The sequence below is a fragment of the Perna viridis genome, chromosome 4 (assembly GCF_037379345.1).
Source record: "Perna viridis isolate PV_CMFRI_1.1 ecotype Kerala chromosome 4, ASM3737934v1, whole genome shotgun sequence".
Lineage (NCBI taxonomy): Eukaryota > Metazoa > Mollusca > Bivalvia > Mytilida > Mytilidae > Perna > Perna viridis.
In genome coordinates, this window is record NC_142448.1 from 34,573,392 (window position 1) to 34,598,309 (window position 24,918).

A 24,918-nucleotide genomic window follows, 5' to 3' on the forward strand; every position below is an offset into this window, starting at 1 on the left:
AAAAGGAAGTTTATCAGATTACGGTCACGCATTGCGACGTTTAGTACGTTTGGCATAACCTGATCATGATAAAACGAAATATCGTGCCATTGACCAATTTATTAAAGGTCTCGGCAACCTTGAGCTAAAGAAAAGAGTTCAATTTACACATCCAACGTCACCAGATGATGACATTGCCGTTGCTATAAAATATGAGGCTTTTGTTTCCTCGGCGCAAGACGTTCACAAGCCAAAAGAGTCATATGATTTACCATTCGATGCAGTCCGTAAGACTGCCGCCAAGTCGAGTAACAATGATAAAGTTAGTGGAGAAATGGCAAATCTTTCAAAAACCATTGTAAATTGTTTTGAAGAGCTAAGCAAGAAAATTGAAAAATTTAGCAAATCTGTCCCAGTAATATGACCCTGTTGTTTTGGAAAGATTTAAGTTTGATTTTATTTTGGTTGATACTAGTAGTATGGTAAGTTGTCTTTCTAAATCAGTACTTGATAAGATTGAAAATTTGAAATAAAAACTCTAACTGCTATATTAGTAGGTGGAGATAGCTTAAACGTGCATGGCCAGGTTCAACATCCATTTCAGTACAAGACATAGAATTTGAATTTGATCATAGTAGATCTTGATGCAATTCCTTGAAGTTTAGGCATTGAATTTCTAGAATCTAGTCAGGCACATCTTGACGTCTCCAAATCATTATTGGTGTTACCAGACGACACTAGATTAAAACAAAAACTGGCTTTGCCAGCTATCTCCAAGACTGTCTTTCAAGTTAAAGTTTCTAGGAATACATGTATGATAAATGATGAAATTTTAGTTGAACCAAACCTAAAGTTTGCCAAATACAGCATACTAATATCAAATACAGCTGAAAATGGTTAAGAAAATTAAGTCATGATTTTAGTTACTTTATGTTCTTTGTTGTGTATGTTTGTTTTCCATGTCTGGTCTTTGTCCCTGGATTGCATTCTCTTGATTACCACTATAACCTTGGTTCCCTTGATTACTCTTCAACTATTAACTGTTTAAATTCTGAAATGGTGCTTAAAAGAAATAAAGTAGTTGATGATATCCATAATGCTAAAGAAGTATCTGAGCCAATAGAATAAGATACTTCTGAAATAAAAGAATTTCCTGAACATATACAACCTTAACAACACAAAGTTTTACCTGAAGTCAGTCCTGGAGAGAAAAATAAATTCAAGGATTTATTAATCCGGTTCCAAAGAACCAACTTGGTAAAACACACTATAGATACTGGAACAGCTAAACCCTTTAAAAATTCCACCTCGTGGGATGACAAGAAAAAAAATTAGGAAATTGATAAAACTTTATGACATAATAGAACCAAGTGATTATCCATGGTTTAGCCTATCTTACATTATTTAAAAAGTAATCAAGCGGACCAAGATTCTAGCGGAAATCAAAAGAATGTAATTCAGGGACAAGACAAGACATGGAAAACAGACAAATACAACAAAGAACGTAAAGTAACTACAATAATACATACAAGGTAAAAAAGTAAAATAGCAACTAGGACTCCACTAAAACTGGGAGTATGGACCAGATGCACCGGTAGGGTAAGCATGCTCTGCTTTTCTAAATACACCCGCCGAGTTGCTCATAAAAATAAAGTCCGGAGTAGACGAAAGAGGAAAAGAAAATTGTGACACGTTGAACAAATCAGTTTTGCAGATGAATACACCAGGACGATCCACGAGTTCATGATGACGAACATAAAACTTCTGTAGTGATGACTTCAATCTTGTAGCAACATAACCCTGTTCCAGAAGCCTATTTGTTAGAGTTCTAGTGCGATAAAAAAAAGTCTACGTAGTTACGACAAGTTCTAACATAGCGTTTGGGTGTGATATGAAAACACAATACGCAGGTGCTGAAGGGATGTTGCCACAGATGAAAGGAAAGTTGACAATTCTGAATGATAAGTCATCACGTTTGTCGTAAAGTTTGGACAATAGTTTTTCTTTACCATCGAGTTCCAAGTGTAGGTCAAGAGATGATGCTGACCTCACAGAATCCTTTATCTCAAGTTATTTGGGATAGATGAGATGTATCAAATCCCAGGAACTAGGGTTTTTTAAAGATAATACGTCATCTATATAGCAGAAATTGGGATTAAAGGATCTAGCTAAACGATATTCTTTCTTTCCGATCAGATAAGCTATAATGTCAGCCCCAAAAGAGTGAAGGAATTGGTCAGCCAGTAGAGGAGCACAATTTGTTCCCATTGGAATGCCGACCGTTTGTTGAAAAACGCGTCCACAACACTGGACAAATATGTTATCGATAAAAAATTCCAGCATTTTGAAAACATCTTCTTCTGTATATTTGGAAGATGATTTGGAATTATTTTCTACAAAGTATGAGGAATCTCTACTAAGAATTATATATTTGTATCTAGGTGTACCATCTTTTTCGGAGAAACGAAGATGTATAATGTTTAAATCGGAATTTAAACACAGTATAGAAGTATATAGTGTTTAAAAATCATAGGTTTTAATGCTATTATATTCTGATAACAATCTTGAATTGAAGGTCTCAAGAAGATCTTACGAATTTTTCAGGATCTACAGTGAATTAATACCCCTACGGGAGTTGTTGTAGGACTGGAGACCCTCTTTGACAACTGTGAGAATAGAAGTTAAAAGTTTTGAAAGAGGTTTGGTGGTACATTTTGCAGATCTAGCTATGTAACATTGTTTGTATGGATTCTTGGGGAGTTAAGGAATCCAGTACATAGACATTAAATCACAATCATCGTCTTTGTTGGAGAGACCAAAAGAGGATACCACAGATTTATGGTTTTCCACTATCTCTTCATTGGAGAGTGTAGGGGCAGTATAGGACTGCTATTATTTTCTACGTCTTCCTCTGATAATAAACATTGGATGTAATACGTTTTGCAGACAAAAACAATCTTGTTTTGGGCTTTGTCTGCTGGTACGACAACATATTTGTCATGTATAGTAGACAATGTTTCAACTTCTTCGGGGTCTTTATAAATTTATGTAGCATTGACACTCATTATCCCACTTCAAACTTTCCTTCGTTTAAAAATTAAAGACCTCACAATCTTTACCCACTCTGACAGAGAATCAATGTTTTTTGTTATCGTTTTATTCATTTTCTTGCGTAGTACTCCATGACATTCATAAGAACTTCAAAGTTATAACTCTAATTTATGGAGCGTGGTTCACGGTTCTTGGGACCTTTAGAAAAGACCTTACGCAGAGATTCGTTTTTGATGAGGCTTAAATTCCTGTTATGACTTGATCGAAAGGACCATATTTGAATGGAGAGTTTTTGCAAGAACAGTCAGGTGGTCTTAGAGTCCTCAATCTCGAGGTTCTGCAATAGCCTTTTATATTTGAAAACTTTTTTGATGCAATCGGTGAAGTATTTGAATATGAAATAATCGGTATTAATTTGTCCTTGAAATATGGGGGAATTTTGTCGGGTACATTTTTGTGATGGAAGATGTTAGCCAAATCAATTGCATCTATACCTTTGTTGACAAACGGTTATGAAATCTTGATCTTTTGCACAAACTTGTTTAAAGTGTGGAAGCCAATATCCAAAATGATGGCAACAAGTCTGTTAAATGATGAGGAAGGTTCAGAAACAAGAGTATCAAGACTTGTTTTGTAATGGGAGTGTAGTAGAGTGAGGGGAATAGAATGGTGTTTAGTTCGAAGGTGATGAAGTTCAAGAGGTTTTTTATGAAAAGAGGAAGACCATCTATGGAAACATCATGTATCTAAGGTGATGTATAGGGCGATGGCTATGACTCCTTTTTGTCAAATAATTTCATCACATTTATACTATCATTATATTAGCTTGAAAGGTTCCTATACTTTTAATGTTGTAATGTCGTAATGTATTGCTGTACCTAGTCTGCGTATCCAGTATTCCTCTCTTTTCCTACGATAGTTTTTACTTAAGACGGGACTGTTCGTTTGATGGTAAATTTCTCAAAGGATACAAACTTTCGTAGAGAGGATTGAATGGTCTTGTTGATTAAATTGTTGATTAACTGTCGGGAATTTGTTGGTATTAATTCCCAAACGATGACCGCACATTCGTTTGTTTAAAGAAAGGCATTCTGTATAGATAACAGAAAATTACATTCAGTAACCCATAAGGGTGCGTACCACTTACCCAGTATAGACACTTCTTTGGATTCACCAGGTGGGGAAAAATGGTTTTCAACAATTGATTTAACTTCAGGATATGGGCAATGTTCAGTATTCCATCATGAAGTTCTCTTTTTTGATCATTTAATATCTGGAGGGCATAACTTGGGATCATGCTTAAACAGATTTTTCAGAGTTAGCATCAAGTTTAACAAATTTTTGACACATTAAAGGAACATTTGATTTCTGCTCCTGTAATCAGTTACCCGACTGAAAATGACTTGTTCATACTAGATTGCCATGCAAGTGAGCATGATAGAGAATTATTAATTGTTGTTGCAACGAAGCACCAACAATGAATGACGTTACGTCACAATATATACTAAGAGTAATCAGGGGAACCAAGGTTATAGCGGTAATCAAAAGAATGTAATCCAGGGATAAAGACCAGACATGGAAAAGAGACATACACAACAAAGAACATAAAGTAACTAAAATCATACATACAAAGTAACAAAAGTAAATGAGCAACTCGGACTCCACTAAAACCTGGGAGCATGGACCAGGTGCACCGGTAGGGTAAGCGTCCTCTGCTTTGTAACTTTGGTTAAACAATTTAGGCAATATCTCATAGGACAAAATTTGAAATTAGAACACATCATGCTTCTTTAATATGGCTTAAAAACGTAAAAAAACCCTAAAGCATGATAGCTAGGTGGATCAAAGTTTTAAATATTTATAATTTTGAAATAGAACATTGTAAGGAAGTCAGCATTCTAATGCAGATAGATTGTCTAGAAAGCCTTACATGATTTGTAAACATGATGATTGTTCTTGTAAAGCCACTAGCAGTGAAAAGACTTGCGCCCGTTATTTGTTGAAAATGAAACTCCATTAGATAATACTATACTTTATTGTGAAAATGATTATACAGAACTGGAACAAATCGTACAAAATATCAATGGATGTTCACGTATAAATATAGAACCAAATTGTTCAAACTGGATAAGAGTTTGGTCCAATGACGAAAATAAATCTTGGAAGGAAAAGATTAAAGTATTTTCAAAATAGTTCAATTATTGAACCAATAAGAAAATAAACCAAATAGGGAAGTTATCGTAGACTGTGATCATGAACTCAAAAATCTATGGAGTCTTTGGGAATTACTTAAGATTCAAGAGGGAATTTGTTATCTCATAAGAGAAGGTGAACTTATTTTAGTTGCACCAAAGCGGATAAGAGGTAAAATTTTAACGGAACTTCATGATCACAGGCTTGCATGTCATCTAGGACGTGATAAAACTATCAAATCTGTTAAAAAGACTTCACTAGCCAAAAATGACTTCAGACATTTTATCTCAGGTAAAGAAATTTCCTATTAGCAGGATAGGCATAAATATTGTTGATCCTTGCCCTATAACAGAAAGTGGCAAAGAATACCTATTAGTTTTGTTTGATTACTTTATAAAGTGGGTAGAAGCTTATATTGTCCCAACCATAATGCTTTAACCGTAGCAGATAAAATTGTTACAGAGTTAAACTGTAGGTTTGGAATTCCTAAGCAAATTAATTCGGATCAAGGGAGAGAAGTTGAGTCAAAACGTTTTGCTGTAAAAGTCTGTACAAGGTAAAGTGTAGATAAAACTAGAACTGCTCTTTACAGGCCTCAAAGTGATGGGCTAATTGAAAGATTTAATAAAACTTTACATGTGATGCTGTCTAGTTTTGTTAGTAAGAATAGGAATGATTGGGTGATCATTTATTTTACCTCCTAATGGCATAAAGGGCTAGTGAAAATGACAGTACAGGTGTGTCCCCACATAAAATGATGTTCGGAAGGGAAATTTCTTGTCCTATGGATGTTATAGTAGGGAATCCTTCATTCTTCTTGGGTGAAATTATGTCCAATAGAACATGTTCAGTGGCTTAATTATACTTCAAGTTTGAGTTAACATTTAATTTTGCTAAGCAAAATTTGACCAAAGCCGCTTAAAGCCAGATAAAAATAATTATGATAGGGTCATAAAACCTAGAACCTATTATATGGGTTATTTTGTTTGGAGATGGGATGGTACCCTCCTACAGCAACTGTTAAATTAGATTTAGGATGGGTATGACCATATAAAGTTCTTAATAAATTGACTGATGTTACTTATCTGTCCAGAAAACTCCAAATAATTATCAATGTTCATATAGACCATTTAAAACCTTTTCTGGGAGAGATTCCTCTAATCCGGACTGCGTTAACAAATCCTAATAAAAGTTACCATTCAGACTCAGATTCAGAGTAAAGATTAGATAAAACTACTACAAATAAGCAAGAATTTACAGAGGGTTCAGAAGAAACTTCAAATTAAATCGGTGTTAAGAAGACCCTCCCCTATAAACACCAGGTAAAGCCATTCATAAATCGAATAAATATTCCCCTTAACATGAAAATTGTATATATTTTGTAAATATGTATTATTATTATTGTAGATTGATGTATGAATAAAAAGGGAAATTTTAATTCAATATTTTCGGTTTATTTTGCTGAAAATGGTAGGGAGAATGATGTTGTACATATGGTATGTAAGCCACTATATTTCTGTGACAGAAAATTTCATTTTAAAAATAAATAGAATAACTTTTATAAAATAAAAAGAAAAAAGGTCAACAGATATAAGTCTTACTGAGTCATCTATATACATGTATTTGTGTGTAAAACATATTTAACTGCAATACTTACGTATTAAAGATCTCTGTTATATTGTTATGTTTACACGAGTTTCATCTGTCTACGCATAGTCTTCCTTGAGTCCATAAAAAAGACCGTCATTTATAAAAGATGGAAGGATTGTGTAACAGCATATTTCTTTGATCCAACTTAAATTGTGCTATAATATTAATGTTATAACTTGATCTGTTAATAGCGGATTATGCTAATGAAGTTGACATACAACTTTGTAGCTTTAAAACAATCGTGCTATTTTTACTTTATAACATGTCATTAAAATACACACATAAGTATTTGCTTTATCAGACATACATTAGTTTTGTGATGCATTAGCAAAATTTATATGGATGACTCATACCTATATTTATTTCCAGGATAGCCACCCGACCCGTTTTTCATTCTGGTTTTACTTGCCAAGTGCCCTCCTGTGACGTCAGGACTTTTTCTGCCTAGAATCAGTATGTGCGTCACTAGAGGAAGTACCATTTACCTCTTATCAATTTCTTTCCGCGCCTAGTATGTGTCAATACCTTTAATCATAGGTCTGGTCTCCGTAGACATTTGATGACGTGCCACCTATTTGACAGTCATAATGCAAGCAGATATGCTGCTACCACCTGTAGTGTAAGGAAGACAAATCCATGTTTCCGGACGCCTGGAAATGTACAGCCTCCCCTCAAATACGAATATGTAGAGGAGAAAGAACACATAATTGAAATTGAGAGATTTAAACGTGTAACTGAAGCCCGATGGGGACATTTATTTTGTTGTCGCCCCAAATAAAGACTTTTAACCAAATATATTGTTTTTATTTTTTTTATGTTTTAAATATGTTTAATGTGTCTTTTTGATAAATTGCAATTATATGGTAATTTTCTTTTTTTATGATTGTTGGTTTAAAACCAGTTATGATATACTTTGTTTCAAGGGGGGGGGATGTGAGGTTGTGCATAGCGATGACAACTAACATCCCGTAAATTCTTAATAATCATCACAAGAAAACTAATTATTCAAACATTGATATAAGTTTCCATTGTTACTGAGTTAATAAATCGTTGGTTCTTGTTTCCTTTGTGCATTTTATATAAAAATTATACAGATATGGTATTGGAAAGATCGAACAATTCTAAACGAAAAGGCAGCAATTTATATAAAAATATTGCGGTAGGAACCAGTATTCAAAATAAAGAAGTTTTCAGTACCTTGAAACTTTTTTCTCACAATTTTATGATAATTTATAGGCCATTAATTTTACCAACGAGATGTGGCGTCTGTTTAATATAATTGAATCTATTTGATTGTTAATGCTAAATTTTACGCTTCTTTGATCAAGACATAATTATGAAAAATATTAGTTTTACGGAGTGTAAATTCACAAAAGGATGATGCACAGACCGATTATAAGTGATGTATGAATATCGTTTGAAGAGTATTTTGTGCAGATTTTCTATCAAGAACTAAAAAAAAATATAATTGAATCTATTTGTTTGAAAATCAAGATGCCCGATTTGCATGACTCATCCAAATGTAACTCATTGTTTCCTTTATGGATGATTGATGACAGGAATAAAAAAAAAAACATTTTAACAATTTCAATATTTTTATGTTAGATTTCTATAAGGTTCAGTCAGTTTTTGATTCAATATTTTGAAAAAGAATCAATGCTATGTTTGTAATCAAAGGGAAAGTTGTGGTGAAATTGAGTCAATATTTGTCGAAAGATAATGAACCAAAAATAGCAGTTTTTGACCTTTCAAAGACAGCAACTCCTTTCCATACCACGACTCAGTAGGAGGTTCATTTTTTCTTCTATGATAGTTTTGAGGTTTACCTAAAAAAAATCCCCTTATATCATATAAATCGACATGACAGCTAGGAAACAAGCATTTTGACGTAAGATTTGTGCTTGCCATCCTTAAAACATTCAGGCCAACATTCTGTCAAGCAGTTTTAGAAAAGAATTGTTTAAATGCGACGACGACGGACGCAAAGTAATGGCATAAGGTCACATTGCCATCTAGGCCATGTGAGTTTAGAACAATTGTGATGAATTATCTTGAATGGAATTATATTTTTTAACACTACTGCAAACATGAAGTTAGGGGTCTTTTGAATTCCAAGCAAGCATTTACCAAAGATCCTCAAGGATGTGACCCAGTCTTATATATATGGTACGCAAAGTAGATCATACATGTACCATGATATTTATACGAAACTGCTGCTATTCATAATTTTAGCGGACTGTTGTGCGATCACGACACTACTGGTAACGATAAATTAACCCATGAACCAAAGTGGTAAAGACTTTTATGTAGGAATGCAATTCGGGATGAATGCTATTACAAAATTGAATGTAGTGCCTTACGTGCGGACAGAAATAAATATTTTGATAACAAATTGATTACACATTGCAATATCATAAAATTCAAAGCTGAAATTAATCCAACAAACAATCAAAACTCCGAAAACTGTGTCAAAGTTGTAAATGATATACTGGATTCTCTGTTACACTTCATTATATTCTTGCTATTTGTTCACAACTGTAACCTTTTAATGTCTCTTTCTCAACAATTACGCAAATATATTTATGTATGAAATAATAAGTTTACCTCTATACCTTTGAACAGGTTTTCCAGAATGTATTACATAATTATATAAAAAGTCATTTTGGAGAGCAAATCAAAATTTATATTATTATGATTGGTGTTTTTTGTTGAATTCAGTTTTTGATATATATATATATATATATATAAATTAATGCGTCTGTAGTTTTTTTTTCAAATTACGTTTCTACGATAATGGAATATATTTAAGATTAATGCAGGAATCAATATTCAAGCAGTAATCATAATAATGATACCACGATAAAGTCAGGGAAAACAGACACCATCCACAAAGAACACGGGGTAAGAAAAATATGGCAAGCAAAATAATTAATAAAAATAAGTCAAAAACAAAAATATAATAAGAAAAACAAAAACAAACAAAAATATGATAAGAAAAACAAAAACAAACAAAAAAATAAAAAACAAACAAAACAAAACAAAACAAACAAAAAAGACAAACAAAAAACAAACAAAAAACAAAACAAAACAAAGAAAACAAAACAAAAGGAAATGAATAACTCACATTTAACTAAAAAAACTGGTAGCACAGACCATGTGCATTGGCAGGGTATTAAAATGTCTTAAAATCATTTCCTTCATTTGAAACTTCCAGAAAATAAAATGATCTTTACGAAAACCTACTTATTCATCCATTTGGTCAATTTCTTCATACAACTGATCCACGGTCAACAGCCTCATCAAACGGTGTTGTACAAAAAATACAATCGTCTATCATATAGAATAAAATAGAACAGTAATATCTACAGCTTAATATAACAATTTACAACCCCTCCGAAACATCCCAAACACTTGTGAAAAATTTGAGATCACCTGGAATGTGACAAACTTACGTATTTATCATTTGTATGCTTCCAACTATAGTTGTACTTCACAACTTTACTTTACCAGTTAAATATTCAAGGTCTGTATTCATGGCCCAACTGAAGACATTATGTCTGATCGAGGGCGTATAACTGGTCGATTATGAATAAAAAACATGTTTTAAATACATGTATTAACCAGCTTTAAAATGTATTGGTTGTATGTACATAAAGTTTTATGAATATATACTCTAAATGCTCAGTTTATTTCTGTATCATTTTAACAAGAAATTATAAGCTGAAATCGACATACCTACACATGCACCAGTTTTAAGTAACATTGCCTAGTTTTAAAAAGTCATAATGGACCCGTCTGGAAATGCACGAATTTTACTTAGTATATTAGTTATCGCGATAATTTTACTGTATGAATTACATGAAAACTCTTTGAACGTCGGGTTTTAAACAAATAGAGGGAAAATATGTAATGGAGAGGCATTTTCAAGGACTAACGTAAAACTGTTCACATAATATCTATCATTTTTTACTCGGAGATGACTCAGTGTTGGTTGATTGGTTTACCAAGGTATTTCTAAAAAGTTTAGTTTATTATTAAAGTTTTGACTTCTTTTGCGAAACTCGAAATTTAAACATTGGTCTCGATTTCGAAATATTCGTTTGTTCCCAATAAGCTTTTGAATATGTTCTTACTATTCAAGGGAAGAAGTATGTGCAAACGGTAAAAACCATGTCCTATATCTGCGAATATCATGTGTCGTTGAAGTTTTTACATGGTTGGTATAATTGTATTTTTGTATAAAGAAACCACAGTGCCGAGGCTACTGCTGCAACTGACCACGGGTACCCGGGGGGTATTCACTGACCAAAAGTATGTATCATATATTACCTTCCAAAACTTGCCGTAATACTGGGAATACTGTGTTGTAGCTCCTTTGACAAAATCTGGCAGGGAAAACTTATTGGTGTTGGATGTTGCATCTATTTCAATATTTTGGTTTTGAGTTCTTTTATATAATTCATTTTTTAATCTTGATCTTCCTAGTTATTTGGTTCTAATTCCACACTGTAGCCTTGTAATAAATACATACAGAGACGTGCCAAACGCATTCGGTCATTTGTAAAGTTTTCATTACTCTCTATGTAAAAGAGAAATCAACCCAACTTCTAGCGGAAATCAAAAGAATGAAATCCAGCGGCAGACCAGACAGGAAAAACCAACACACACAACATGGAACATGAAATAATTTAAATATTACGTACAAAACAACAAAAGTAAATGAATGACTCAGACTCCACTAAAAACTTGGAGCATGAACCAGGTGCACCGGTAGTATTGCGCCTTCTGTTTTCTAGAAACACCCGCCGAGTTGCTCATAAAAAGTCAAGTCCGGGGTAGCCGAAAGAGGAAAGGAAAACTATGACACGTTGAACAACCTACCGGTGCATCTGGTCCATGCTCCCAGTTTTTAGTGGAGTCCGAGGTGCTCATTTGCTTTTGTTACTATGTATGTATTATTTTAGTAACTTCATGTTCTTTGTTGTGTATATCTGTTTTTCATGTCTGGTCTTTGTCCCTGGATTACATTCTTTTGATTACCGTTAGAACCTTGGTTCCCTTGATTACTCTTTTATTATCATCCTTATTTAGTGGTTCCTTCCCAGTCTGCAAGAAGAAGTGGAAACGATGTCGATCAAAGGTCGGCATATCACTTGCGTCGGTTCGATGTTCGTCCAACTTCGATAGACCAATGCCGACCACAAATCAACGTCGAATCGACGCGACTTGCAGATTGGGTTACTGCTTATGCTTTTGTGTGAACATCAGGTAATAGATGCTACACAGAATATTATCAAAAAGTCAATTCTCTACAGAAAATTATATGCAATACATTCATAATTATGCTTTTGGAAATTTACACATTTGAATGAAGAATGCAACAATTTTTATGTACAACAAGTCCCATGGTCAACAAGAACCAGTAACATAAGTAAAAAAATATGTCAAGCCATCAATACATTTGCACTGATTTCCACCCACAAGTCTGCACATTTACAGACAAAATATGTTTACTAGTCTGTTAACTATGAATAGTTGGAGACATTTGTTCATCAAACTGTGAAAATTTATAGTTTTACTGAATATAATTTTACAGAATAATCTTGCACAGAGAGATAAACGATTTTAAAAAGAAGTATATTTAGCTGATATTCTTACGTAATAAAAATATAAAATAATAACTAAAACATGTAAATTAGTTAAAAATATTAAAAAAAAAAAAAAAAATATTAGTTTCCACAATAAAAGTATTTGTGATTTGTGTTTAAAATGTGATGTTAAAGGTAACACTAACCGCCAAAACAAAGTTGACGGAAGGACATATAGAGCATTAGTTATTATGTTCATTTAAATTCAGTAAATGATACGTGATATCTATAAACGTCGGAGTTTAAAATAATATAAGAAAATAGACAGATTCTTTTTCAAGGACAAATATAATATTGTTACATAACAGCTGCTAAACACGTGCAATTTACATTCGATACCGTAATTTTTCAATAGCTATGAGGTGATGCAATATTTGTATACTACCTAGATTAGATTTATCCTATGTTTATTTTAATGTACATTGTAATTAAATCAACATGTGTAAAGTTGGACTTTGGACTTTTCTGATACCTGAATTTTCGTCTTTAATGTACTCGAAATTTCGAAATAGAACTCATTGTGAAAGGTTTGACCCCTTTTGCGACTCGAAATTGTAAAATTTTAAAAATTAAAATGGTAAGATTCTTTAGCTTTGAGGGTATTTCGACCTGTCAATAAAAAAAATATTTACAGATGATATTTATACATACAAGCTTGATCGACCTAGATCCATGAATACCATGTATCAGCTTTAAGTTTTATCAATAAAAAAAACTTATAATTAGATGGCGAAGCAATGCATCAACATTAAGGACTGCCTTTATCTGATTATACACAAGTATATATACGTAAGATCTATATATTTAAATGCTACACTAAAAAATAGCATAAAATGTATGTGTTTTCTTTTTGTATGATACGTTAGGATAAGCTTAGTGATAACGACGGAAAATTATTATTATATTTTTTACACATATTTGATTAGTTCGGCCTGTCGCATTGATTGTTTTTTTTATAATTCATGATCACTCATGGATGTGTGTGTAGTACTATTTATACATTTGTAAATATTCACTGCTGGTTGTAGGTGGATGTCCACTTACATGAATTACAGGTAAGTTGTAGAACTATTGCATTGCGAGTTTTGAATGATTTTATATGAAATATTTCGACTATTATCCATTATGATAGGAGACTATTTAAAACAAGGTTAGCTATACATTATTATCCTTGCACGCCGCCCTATTTTTCATAATTTTGTAATGAACATTGATAGAAGAAAATGTATGGATATTAATGTTTAATGAAACTGCATACATAAACGAAGCATCTTAGAAATTGGAAAATGTTATTGATTGACCCACACATTTATTTAGATGTATTTCTTTTGTTTAAACATAAAAGTTGTTATCAAATTTCATAAACCGTGCCCCCTTTTGCAGTGGCGGATTCAAGGGGGTTTGGGGTAGAAAATCTCTGTTGGTAAAAGTTTGTTGCATTCGAGCAAAATTTGGGCAAAAAATAGCAAACAAAAGGCTGAAATCTTCTTTTCGAAATTTCTAGATGTGCCTTGCCTTGCATCCGTCAATGACAACAAATATTATTATTATTTCATCTTCAGTTTGAGTTATTGACAGTACAAAATTTGTAACTAAAATGATTAAGATAATAATTTGTTTTACTTGAGGAATTAAAGTATCGCCATTTGTTAAGATACAAAACATATAGATTAAATAACAACCGGTGTGAAATTTTAATCAAATCACTCATGCTCTATTTAACTGACATATACTCTTACGTTTAAGATTGCCGATATGATCTGCCTGAAAGGCACTCACAAATGCATATAATATTTCAATTATGCACTATTCACGCAACCTTGGCCTTTAAAAATAAATAATATGATTATTGTTGAAAAATATGTTTAATGTTGTAAGATGAAAACAATTTTCATTCAAACCAGCGGTATCGACTGAAAAAAAAGGAACACCCTATTCAAATTATTGAATAAAGTACAAAATATGCGATTGTAACATTTATAATACAACCGCATGTATAAACATAGGACTTGTAATATTCATGTTTCATTCATATATTTTGTGCTTTTATCATTCATTTTAATACATTTAAAGCATTTTATTTGAACTGTGAATTAATATCATTTCAGACTACTGCATACTTTTGCAATCAAATTACATGTTTGTAATCGTTTTAATGTTAGATAGTATATGGAAAGGAGAGCTTGTATGGCAAATATGCTATATATATGTCAGTCGCTGTATCAGTGGTATGTTTGATCAATATAGACACATCTCATGACGAACTTGAAACATATTTCAGTATTCTTTTAGGAACGTGAAAGTGACGTTCTGTTCGATTGTTGGCTATAATGCAGTTTTACTATCGATCATACCTACTGAATCGTACAGCTGAAATGTGAAATTTTCTAATTCCAAAAAGACATTTCTATTGATTTTTATTCTGCAATGCAGAATTTAATTCTTCAAACAACTGAATTTTTACACTGTGCATGTAAACTAATTGTGAATTGAATTATATTTTAGATTAATTATTACTTCAAGCTACATGTAATTTGAAACCATCACTAATGATGTTGCAAGGCCGATGTCAGCAGGTTTTACGGAATGTTTTACCTTACACAAACTTATCATCACGTTGCCAAGTAACTGTATCTCAAAATGAACAATTACGAAATGAGAACGCAAAACCGTTCTGGGAAATTCCAGGACCAACTGGTCTGTTCACCATTCCATATCTGGGAACGTATCTAACTTTCAAATCTTACAGTGAGTGATTAATATCTTCAAGTGTAACCGCTTAATTTCACTAGTCAAGCCTTACCCAATAGTTTTTGGAGAAAGAAATAATTCCAATATTCATCCTGGTGGCGTATATCTAAATCTTATGCAACAATCCAGTTCGGTCCGAAAAAAAGCAAACAGAAAAAAAAAAAAAAAAAAAAAAAAAAAATTACTAACAGACTTTTTAACGCTTACTCTATAATTATTTTTGTCGTGGCTTCTTTGATGTTATGATTTATATCATGTCATGAGCTAAAATCAAATACCTGTCCAAATTACGTCACATAGAATACTTAAAGTATCATCTTCTTTTCAGCAAAATTTACAAACCGTAGCCTTCCAAACCTAGTGAACAATTTGAGAAATAAATATGGAGATATTCATACGTTAACTCTTGGAAAATCAAAGGTTGTACTCATACATCATCCAGATTACGTGAAAACCCTTTTCAAACAACCGTACAAACTATTCATGCGACCAACTTTAGATCTCATTGAGGTTTTCCATCGAAGGAACGTTGCAACAAGGACATTAACAATATTGTAAGTTGAAAGACTTAGGTCGGTTCCAGTATATTGTAAGCAATAAAAAAAAAATAAAAAAAATAAAAAAAAAAAAAAGAAAATAAAATAAAAAAAAAGAAAAAAAGAGAACAAAACGAGAAAAACGAAAATGAAACAAATACATAAACAAAACAAAATCAAATCAAAATATAATGTTGGTTGTGATTGATTTTCTTTTGTCCGCGAATATTCGAATTTCCTAATCAATTTATCTTGAAATGGCGGAGGAATTGTTTTATTTTGCCTCGTTTTTGTCTTCAGATTTTGAATACTGACTTATTTTAACGATTACAGAAGCTAAATTCATTACAAACGTTCATATTCGCAGGTGTGGAAATTTAAACATATTTAGTATCCTTCACACAATAGGGCAAATCCCCATGCTAGATAGATACTTTCGGAATAAATTATTTGCTTTTGTTGCTTTGTGTGTATGATTTTAGTTACTTTGTTTTCTTTGTTGTGTATGTCTGTTTTCCATATCTGGTCTTTGTCCCTGGATTACATTCTTTGATTACCGCTATAACCTTGGTTCCCTTGATTACGCTTCCAAATCTGCGGATAGGAATGTAAGTAAGTTTTCAATATTTTGATATCGTTAAATGTCTTTAATAAAAAGGAAAGGTAAAGAATGGGAGAGTTTGAGAAAGCCTGCACAGGAAAAAATGCTTCGGCCAGCTGTAGTGGCTAGCTACGCACCTCTAATAGGGGGTGTTACAAACGATTTTGTTAGACGACTTCGTCATAGAGGAAACATCGACGATTTACTACAAGAACTGATGAAATACACTACAGAAAGTAAGCTTGAAATTTACCCATAATTGTAGTATAGCATCACAAAAGTCATCTCATATCAAAATGGATTCAAAATGAAAAAAAAAAAAGAACTAATCGAAAATACGTGCATGATAAATCTATAAGTTAACTGCTCTATTTAAACAAGTAAGTTCAGTACAGCTAAGGAGAACGAAATTCCAATTCATATTAATATAAAGAGATAGAGCTTTCATCATTCCATTAAATGACATATTTCCTTTACAGTACATTTTGTTGTTCATGTAAATTTCTCTAAGTTGGTTGAGTATACATTTTTACTGTTGTTTCTATGTTTTTCATTCGTAATCCTTGTTGTGTTTATTTTCCTTGTTTACTCATTATCCCTAGCTCATGTCCATTACTACCATTCGAATCCTGGTTCTCTTGATTTCCCGTTCGATATAATTTCAGAAGTTACACGCTTTATTATTAATAAGTAATAAAAAAGTCCATTGTCTAATAGACAAAATATTGTATCATGATTGTGACGTCATCAATCTTTTTAAATGGTCTCCTCGTTAAATTTTAATTTTAAAATTTAAATATGAAGAATTTCTGTTTTATCATTATGTCTATTTGAATTAACCTAAATGCCCGTGGTGCACACTTGAAAATAAGCTGCTGTACACCACGGAGTTAAGGTTATTTCTTCAAAGAAAGTAAAAATATACCAGACCATCCTTAAACAATCATATACAATATATGTTTCATTTATCATATCACAAATCGAAATTGCATTGAACTTATTAGTGCCTCTGTTCATTTCAATGAAAACAATTTTGGTAAGATTTTCAAAGTTTAATTTTTCGTAGAATAATTTCATATTTTTTACACAGCTTAGATATAATAAGTATTAAATTTTCTCTTAATATAAGTTCTTCCGAATTTCAACTTTTTGTGACATTTGAATGTGAATTCTTTAGCACATATTTTCTTTACTTGGAGGAATCCTTTCATATTGTATAAACTGGTATTGATTGCAATATGATTGGGACGTCATGACGTAACGTGTTACAAGAATGGGTTTCAACAGTTCGACATCCCATGAAATTTATAATTTTGTTTTTACAGGCGTATGCATGTTATGTTTCAACAGAAGATTCGGTTGTCTAGAAGATGGTCCACCGGCTGAAATAATTCAACATATTCAATCTCTCTTCGAATGCCTTCAGGAATCATTTTATGCGCCAGTTAAAACTTTTCTTTACTTCCGAACGAAAATGTATAAGGAATTCGAAACTGCGAGACTGAATATTGACAGGTAAATTGTATATGATACCATGAGAAGTAAAACTTAAAGTGTTCTAAAGGGGAAAGGGAGTATAACTATAGTTAATTAGCAAGAAACTCCATTAAATCAAGAAAACAAAAGACGCTTACCCTACTGTAGCATTTGATCCATGCTACCAGTTTGATTGGAGTTCGGGTAGCTCATATACTTTTTTTTCATATATGTAATTTTTGTTGTTACATGCTCTTTGTTATAGGTGTGTATTTCCCTAGTCTAGTTGTTATCCTTGGGTTAATTTCGTTTGACTACCATTTGAGTCCTGGTCCCCTGATTTCTCTATCATCTAAGATGTATTGGACGAAACTTTTCCAATTCCAAGTGAACAAGTAAGTAAACCAAATGGTAAATTTCACTGTTTTTTTCAATTTTAGAATTGTGAGTAGGGAAATAAACAGACAAGTAGAATATCTGAAGGAGCTAGAAAAAGACGGCAAACTAGAAGAGTACTTAGAAAAAGAGCCAAATTTTATGTATTCATTAATGTCCGACCCAAGAATGGCAGATGAGTCTGTAAATGGAATTGTAATCTCATTGATTTCAGCGGGAATTGATTCTGTAAGTCCGTAAAGATTTTTAAAATTTCATTTAAAAGACAATGCAGGGAGGATCTTATTGGACAAGCTTTTGAAAAAAAATGTATTTTAACAATACAAACAATTCTAAGGGCTGCAGAATCAAAATGAATAGGCCATAACTTTGTACATATTTTACAAAGCAAGCACAATTAGAAATAGAGATGTTAATTCACCTTAATGATAAAATAAATCCAATAAGACAAAAATGAATGATTAGATATATTGTTTTTTTAACACTCAAAGACCAAGCTCAGAAAGTTTCTTCATTCATTAATTGAGATTAACATAACATGGACATGAACATTCTCTGTCACCCATCATAACTCATCATATGTGCATAGGGTATGTAAGACTCGTCATATGACTCCGTTGTTTTTTTTTACGAAAAGTTCTAGTCTACGATTCAAATGCATGGAGATTTGTCGTTTACAAAGCGTAAAGTTCAGTATTAAAAGTAAAAAAACCCATCCCAGATGTAAACAATAAAATTCAGATCACTCTTCGGATTTCAATACATTCTACTTCGGAAATTCTGGTAAGGAAAATGAAACTAGATTGAGACTTTCTGACCCTATTATCAGTTAATGGCCTAGGTATAAAATAAATTTGTTTAACCTCTATCATTCGCCACAAGTCGTCGAAGCAGAATCAAACCTACATTTGATACGTAGTCATTAAAGAAAAAACTTGTGTAGTATAAATTATAGAATCAATTGATACAAGCGTTAAGAACTGATACCATAATTCAGGTCTTCCGAGTTGCTCATTTTAGTTAAGTTTTCGATTGTATATATATATTGCTTTTTGTCTACTGACAGTGATATTTGCTATTTTTCTGTGTTTTGGGGATGTTGCTTTTATAAATGATAGCAAAATTTTACCAATACTTTAAATCCGATTGCATTACTTTAACTTTAAGACGGCAAACAGCCTAGTCTTTGCTCTTGCTGATCTAGCTTTACATCCTGATAAACAAGAGACAGCTTTTAGGGAGGTGCAAAGTGTTCTAAGTGACAGTCCTGAATTGACGAAAGAGCATTTGGCCAAGATGCATTATATAAAAGCTTGTGTGAAGGAATCTCAGAGGTATATTTTTAAGTGTATCTAACTTTGGTAGTGGTCTTTAGAAAAAAAGGGGTGGGAGGAGGGGTTATTTTTGTGTTTACAAATTCTTGATAGTACAAAAGAGTACTGGTAGACCTGTCATGATTACATAAACACAACCTTTTCCTCTAATTATTTTTAAGTTAAATATATCATGATAAACACATCTGATCACCATCTTACATTTTACTGTTTTACTTATAATTTGAAATTGTTAATTGTCCACACCGATTCACTCACCTGATCGCAATTATCGTATTGCAGAAAAACCTTTCCAGTCATGTTAGGACCGGTAAGGGTGACAGAGTTTGACGTAGTTATTGGAGGATACCGCATACCCCCTGGAGTAAGTTGGCTCAATTGTTCGTGTTTCGTTGTAGAAGCCAAAGGTATAGAAGCATGTTGCCTTAATAATGGCTTAATACTATCAACTCTGTTGTAATAACATACAATTTGTTCAAAATATACTAATAAATATATGTATTTGGAAAGTGAGTGCTTAGTGACTTTTATTCATTGTCGTGACATGAAAGTGGTGTCACAGCTATATTGAAAATAGTTATACTTTTCTTTTTTTTTTTTGGAAACATGTACATCATGAAAAGTCCAAGATCAAAGAAACAATTAGATATTTTCACACATTAAACTATGCAATAGTTTACTTCATATAAAATCGTTTCTTGGGTGTGGAGGCTTATTCAATGCCTGAAATGAGACATGTAAGTAGCTAAAAGCACGCAGTTTGTAGAATTTCTGCTTGCTTTTTGGTTAAATTCAAATATAATTTTTTTTTATTGCAAAAATGTCTATGAATCCATATGTTCCCAAGTTGTTAATGATTCAAGTCTTCAAATTCACGATTAAAACTTTAAAGACCAGATAACATTTTCAACTGTAATTTAGGCTTATAAGAGCTCTTAATGCTTTAAAGACCTGATGATACATTTTAATTGTAATGAATGCTAATAAGAGCCCTTAATGTCCTTTCCCCATTTAATGGTAATTGTTAGTCATAAACTCTATTGAGACATATTAACACTGTCAGTCGATAATTGTGATCTTTGACCTATCGATAAGGATGTCAGTTGTTATGAATTTTACGATGGAGGATGTTATATAAGTACCGTGGAAAAAATGTTACCTTTTCAATTATTTTAGCAAAACTACTAGTTTCATGAACAAATCAATTGTGTTCACGTTATCTTTTATCGCTTATAATTGTGACAGAAAGGTGTTAAGTGTTAGTTTTTGTAAGAATCAAACAAAACGGGTAGAATAAGAAAGATGCAAGTCAACAACCCACAGTTTTGATAAAATATTTTCACTCAGTGATGCTTTCTCTCAGAAGGAAAGAAATAAGATTGCATGGAAATGAGTTTAAGATAAAAACAATATTCAAATTAGCAAGCATCACAGGTCATAATGTATAATGAATGTATATTCCTCAACAGAAGGTGGTTATAACCAATATGTCAGCCATGTGCATGGATGAACGATTTTTTCCACGCCCCAATGAATTCATACCAGAACGATGGTTAAGGGATACTGACAAAGAAATTGCCAAGGGACAAGATTTTCCATTTGCGTCGCAGCCATTTGGTCATGGTCCTAGAGGATGTCTGGGGCAACGGTTTGCAGAAATTGAAATGTACATTGCTCTAGCGAAGGTGAGACTCAGTTGCATTCCAGTAATTGATTAAAGCATGGTTTTGTTTGTACCGTTTGTATATTTCAAGTTTAAAGTTCTTTGCTATCGTCGCCGAAGAAGGCTCTAGCTTCGCATTCTTAGTTCTGTTACTGGTATTCGGGCCATTGACTTTGTGAATTTCACCTGAATGACACATTCGTACTTTTCGATCCGCTACATTAGTATTTAAGGAAATTTGCTGACCTTGAAATATTTTTCTTATTCATTTTAAAGGGAAATATCACCTTTGCATTAAATTAGGCTCTTATGATAAATCATACCCACGTAAACAAATATAAATAGCCTTCAATGCAAAATACGCTTTTATATAATGCTCCAAGCTGTACAAAGTTCGAAAACCTTGATATAAGTGGATAGCCATCTTGCAGAACTCTCCTCTCTGACGGAAGATCATAGTCAGACTTTATTGATTTTTACAGGTAGCTTCCGATTGGCTCGTGACGTCACTAAGTCGCTTTGGTACTGATACAAGTACTGCAAATAATATGTAAAATGAAGAATATTCCGTAAATATTTCTACGATCCTGTTTATCTAATCACCAAAACATGATGCCTTGTCAAGCTTACGATTGTACGAATGATAAAAGTGAAATAATCTAATTTTACTCTTTTACTAGCAACACGAACATTCTTTGGAAGCAGACATAAGATTTTCCTTACAAATATTAGTCATCTGGCTGCAAATCCCGTTGTTCGTCAATGTTGTCTTACATTTGCTTACACGTTTTTCTTCAAGTTCTTCTTCTATTTATTTTGGGTTGAAATTATAGCGGAAAAGTCCCAAATCTGAGATTTCTTCGGACATCGTAATCAATAATCTATTTACTTTCACTTTACGAACCGACTGCTTGGTGACGTCACAGTTCAACTGATCATGGTGGCGCCCATAGGCGCGGGAAATTCAAATTTCCTAACTATAAATCTCGATTAATTAATTAAGAAAAGGAATTTATTTTTTTCAATTTCATTTTCATGAATATTTAACAGATTAGTTTCGATATTTATGACTTGCACAATAACATGGTCTTCTCCTTTAAGTTGCACTAATTATGATTCTTGATGAGACTGACAATTATATTTTTCAATTTAACATTTATTCAACTTTCCACGTCATAATTTAATTGGCTTGAATGAGAATTTGTGCGTCTGAGGAAAAAAAACTTTCTTAGGTCGTTAATTGTTAATAGAGTAATAGGATAATCAAGGGAACCAAGGTTATAGCGGTAATCAAAAGAATGTAATCCAGTGATAAAGACCAGACATGGAAAACAGACATACACAACAAAGAACATAAAGTAACTAAAATCATACATACAAAGTAACAAAAGTAAATGAGCAACTCGGACTCAACTAAAAACGGGGAGCATGGACCAGGTGCACCGGTAGGGTAAGCGTCCTCTGCTTTTCTAGAAACACCCAACGAGTTGCTCATAAAAAGTCAAGTCCGGGGTAGACAAACGAGGAAAGGAAAATCATGACCCGTTGAATAAACCAGTTTTTATGGTGCTGATGGATACATCATAATAGTTATGTTTCTTTTTTAAATAATTGACTGATACAATCATTTCGAATCACAAAAAAAGAAAAATTTCCAGCGTATTAAGAATAATTAAGGGAACCTTGATGCTTGCGAAATCAAAAGAATGTAATCCAGGGACAAAGACCAAACATGGAAAACAGACACGCACAACGAAGAACATTAATTTACCATATAATACATAATAATAATACATACAACATAAAAAAAGTAAATGAGCAATTCGGACTCTACTAAAAACTAGGAGCATGGACCAAGTGCACCCTTAGAGTAAGTGTCTTCTGCTTTTCTAGAAACACCCCCCTCCGAGTTGCTCATAAAAAATCAAGTCCAGGGTACACTAATGACTAAATGACGCAGTCGTGCAAATCTTGCAATTTTGTTTGGATAAACTTCCATCAAATGCATGTGCTCCCTTACTGTATGAAAGCAGTACAAGAAGGCAATGAGATATTGCCACATTTCACTTAGTTATTTTACTACTCATCCTGTTTCAGATTCTCCAGAATTTTGAAGTTAAACTACCAGCAGGAGTCACGAAAGTGAAAAGTATATACAGAACTTTTGCTTCACCTGCAGAAAAAGTGGAGATGAACTTTGTTGAACGCAAATTAAATTAAAATTTAAGAATCAACCACCTCATAAATTGTACTAATTTTTCTAACTGGGTCCCTGTTTAAAGTCCATTATTTCGTTACATCTAGCTGGGATTGGTTTGGATGCTGCATTGTACTTGCAAAAAAATTATAACCCATTAATGTTAAGAAATACAAATTCAATTGACTGATTACTTTTATTTTGTAATGTAATAATTATATGTAATCACTCTAAACTGTACTCAATTAGGTCTAATATTTTATGAACTTTAATCTATTAATTTATATTGTACAGTTTAAGAAAAGACATACATGTATAAAAAAGGATAAAAATAATATATTTTCAGTACATGTATTGATGTTTAATATTTTTATTGAATGAATTCATTAAGCACCGAGTTCATTCAATTCTGCTCTTTAAATTTTCAAGTATTGTCAATAAAATACGAACTATCGTGAATGACTCATTTCTAGCATTGATGGGATAGAAGTGAAGTGACATGGTTTTTTCATGATACATTTGTATCTACTAGTATTGGAAGGAATGCTAAAATTTTGTATTATTCTTTTGCATGAAGACTTGTACCACTATCTCCTCTTCAGGTTAATTGCTCATTTACTTCCTGTTTACGGATCGACTTAGTAATTTTAAGGTGATGTCAAAAATAAAATTTTCGTAATAGATTTCTCAACTTCTTTTGGAGGGAATTCATAGATGTTTGGTATATTGCTTTCGCATGATGACTTTTACCGTGTCTGCCCTTTTCAAGTTAATTGCTCATTTACGTCCTGTTTACCGATCGACTTTGTAGCTTTTATGTGATGCATAAATGGAAAATTACCTAACAGGTTTCTCAGCTTCTGTAGGAGGGAATTCTTAGATATTTGGTACGTTGCTTTTGCATAATAATTGGTACGGTGTCTCACCTTTTCAGGTTCATAGCTCATCTACTTCCTGTTTACCGATCGACAAAGTAGTTTTTAGAAGTTGTATAATGGAAGCATTTGCAAGATACCTTGTACAATATTACCTTCATGGGTTGACTGAAAAAGTTGACTAGGTGTATATTCTTTGTACGACGTTGCGTGCAATATCTTGCAGATCTTGGAAGTCTATTTTTCTTAGTATAGAAGCAATGCATGATGTTTCTGTTTTTAGATTTCAACATTGAAGTAAAATGCGTTAAAAAAATCGAACATTTTGTTAATTATTGCTATTGTACTTTGACAGTAATTTTGAATAGCAATTTCAAAAGGATCTTTTGTATGTTTCAAAACTCGCATAAAATTTACAATTTCGCAGTGAACTGTTTGTCGTAGTAAGACTGAAGGTCATTGTTGACAACAATTATGGTGTTTGCTTGCTTTACTTCTGTAAAACATAAATATTGTATGTTGCATATTGGCTTTCGTTGAATACATAGAGTTTTAAAGTGTTTGTATC

At 32.6% G+C, this 24,918-nt stretch overlaps 1 protein-coding gene across 3 annotated transcripts; it reads left to right on the forward strand.

The window, feature by feature from the left end:
• Positions 1-13,226: 13,226 nt before the first annotated feature.
• Positions 13,227-23,934, forward strand: LOC148619862 (cytochrome P450 10-like). Of its 3 annotated transcripts, XM_088580229.1 has the most exons (11): positions 13,227-13,310; positions 13,550-13,576; positions 15,027-15,269; positions 15,601-15,826; positions 16,467-16,645; positions 17,735-17,924; positions 18,326-18,509; positions 19,449-19,615; positions 19,898-19,979; positions 21,085-21,300; positions 23,376-23,645. In XM_088580229.1, the coding sequence occupies exons 3-11, from the start codon at positions 15,071-15,073 to the stop codon at positions 23,496-23,498; spliced, it is 1,566 nt and encodes a 521-aa protein (XP_088436355.1). In that variant the 5' UTR covers positions 13,227-13,310; positions 13,550-13,576; positions 15,027-15,070; the 3' UTR covers positions 23,499-23,645. The 3 variants fall into 3 exon arrangements, with proteins under 3 accessions (XP_088436355.1, XP_088436354.1, XP_088436356.1); XM_088580228.1 differs by lacking the exon at positions 13,227-13,310 and having other exon boundaries at positions 13,311-13,576; positions 23,376-23,934; XM_088580230.1 differs by lacking the exons at positions 13,227-13,310; positions 19,449-19,615; positions 19,898-19,979 and having other exon boundaries at positions 13,438-13,576.
• The last annotated feature ends 984 nt before the right edge of the window (positions 23,935-24,918 follow it).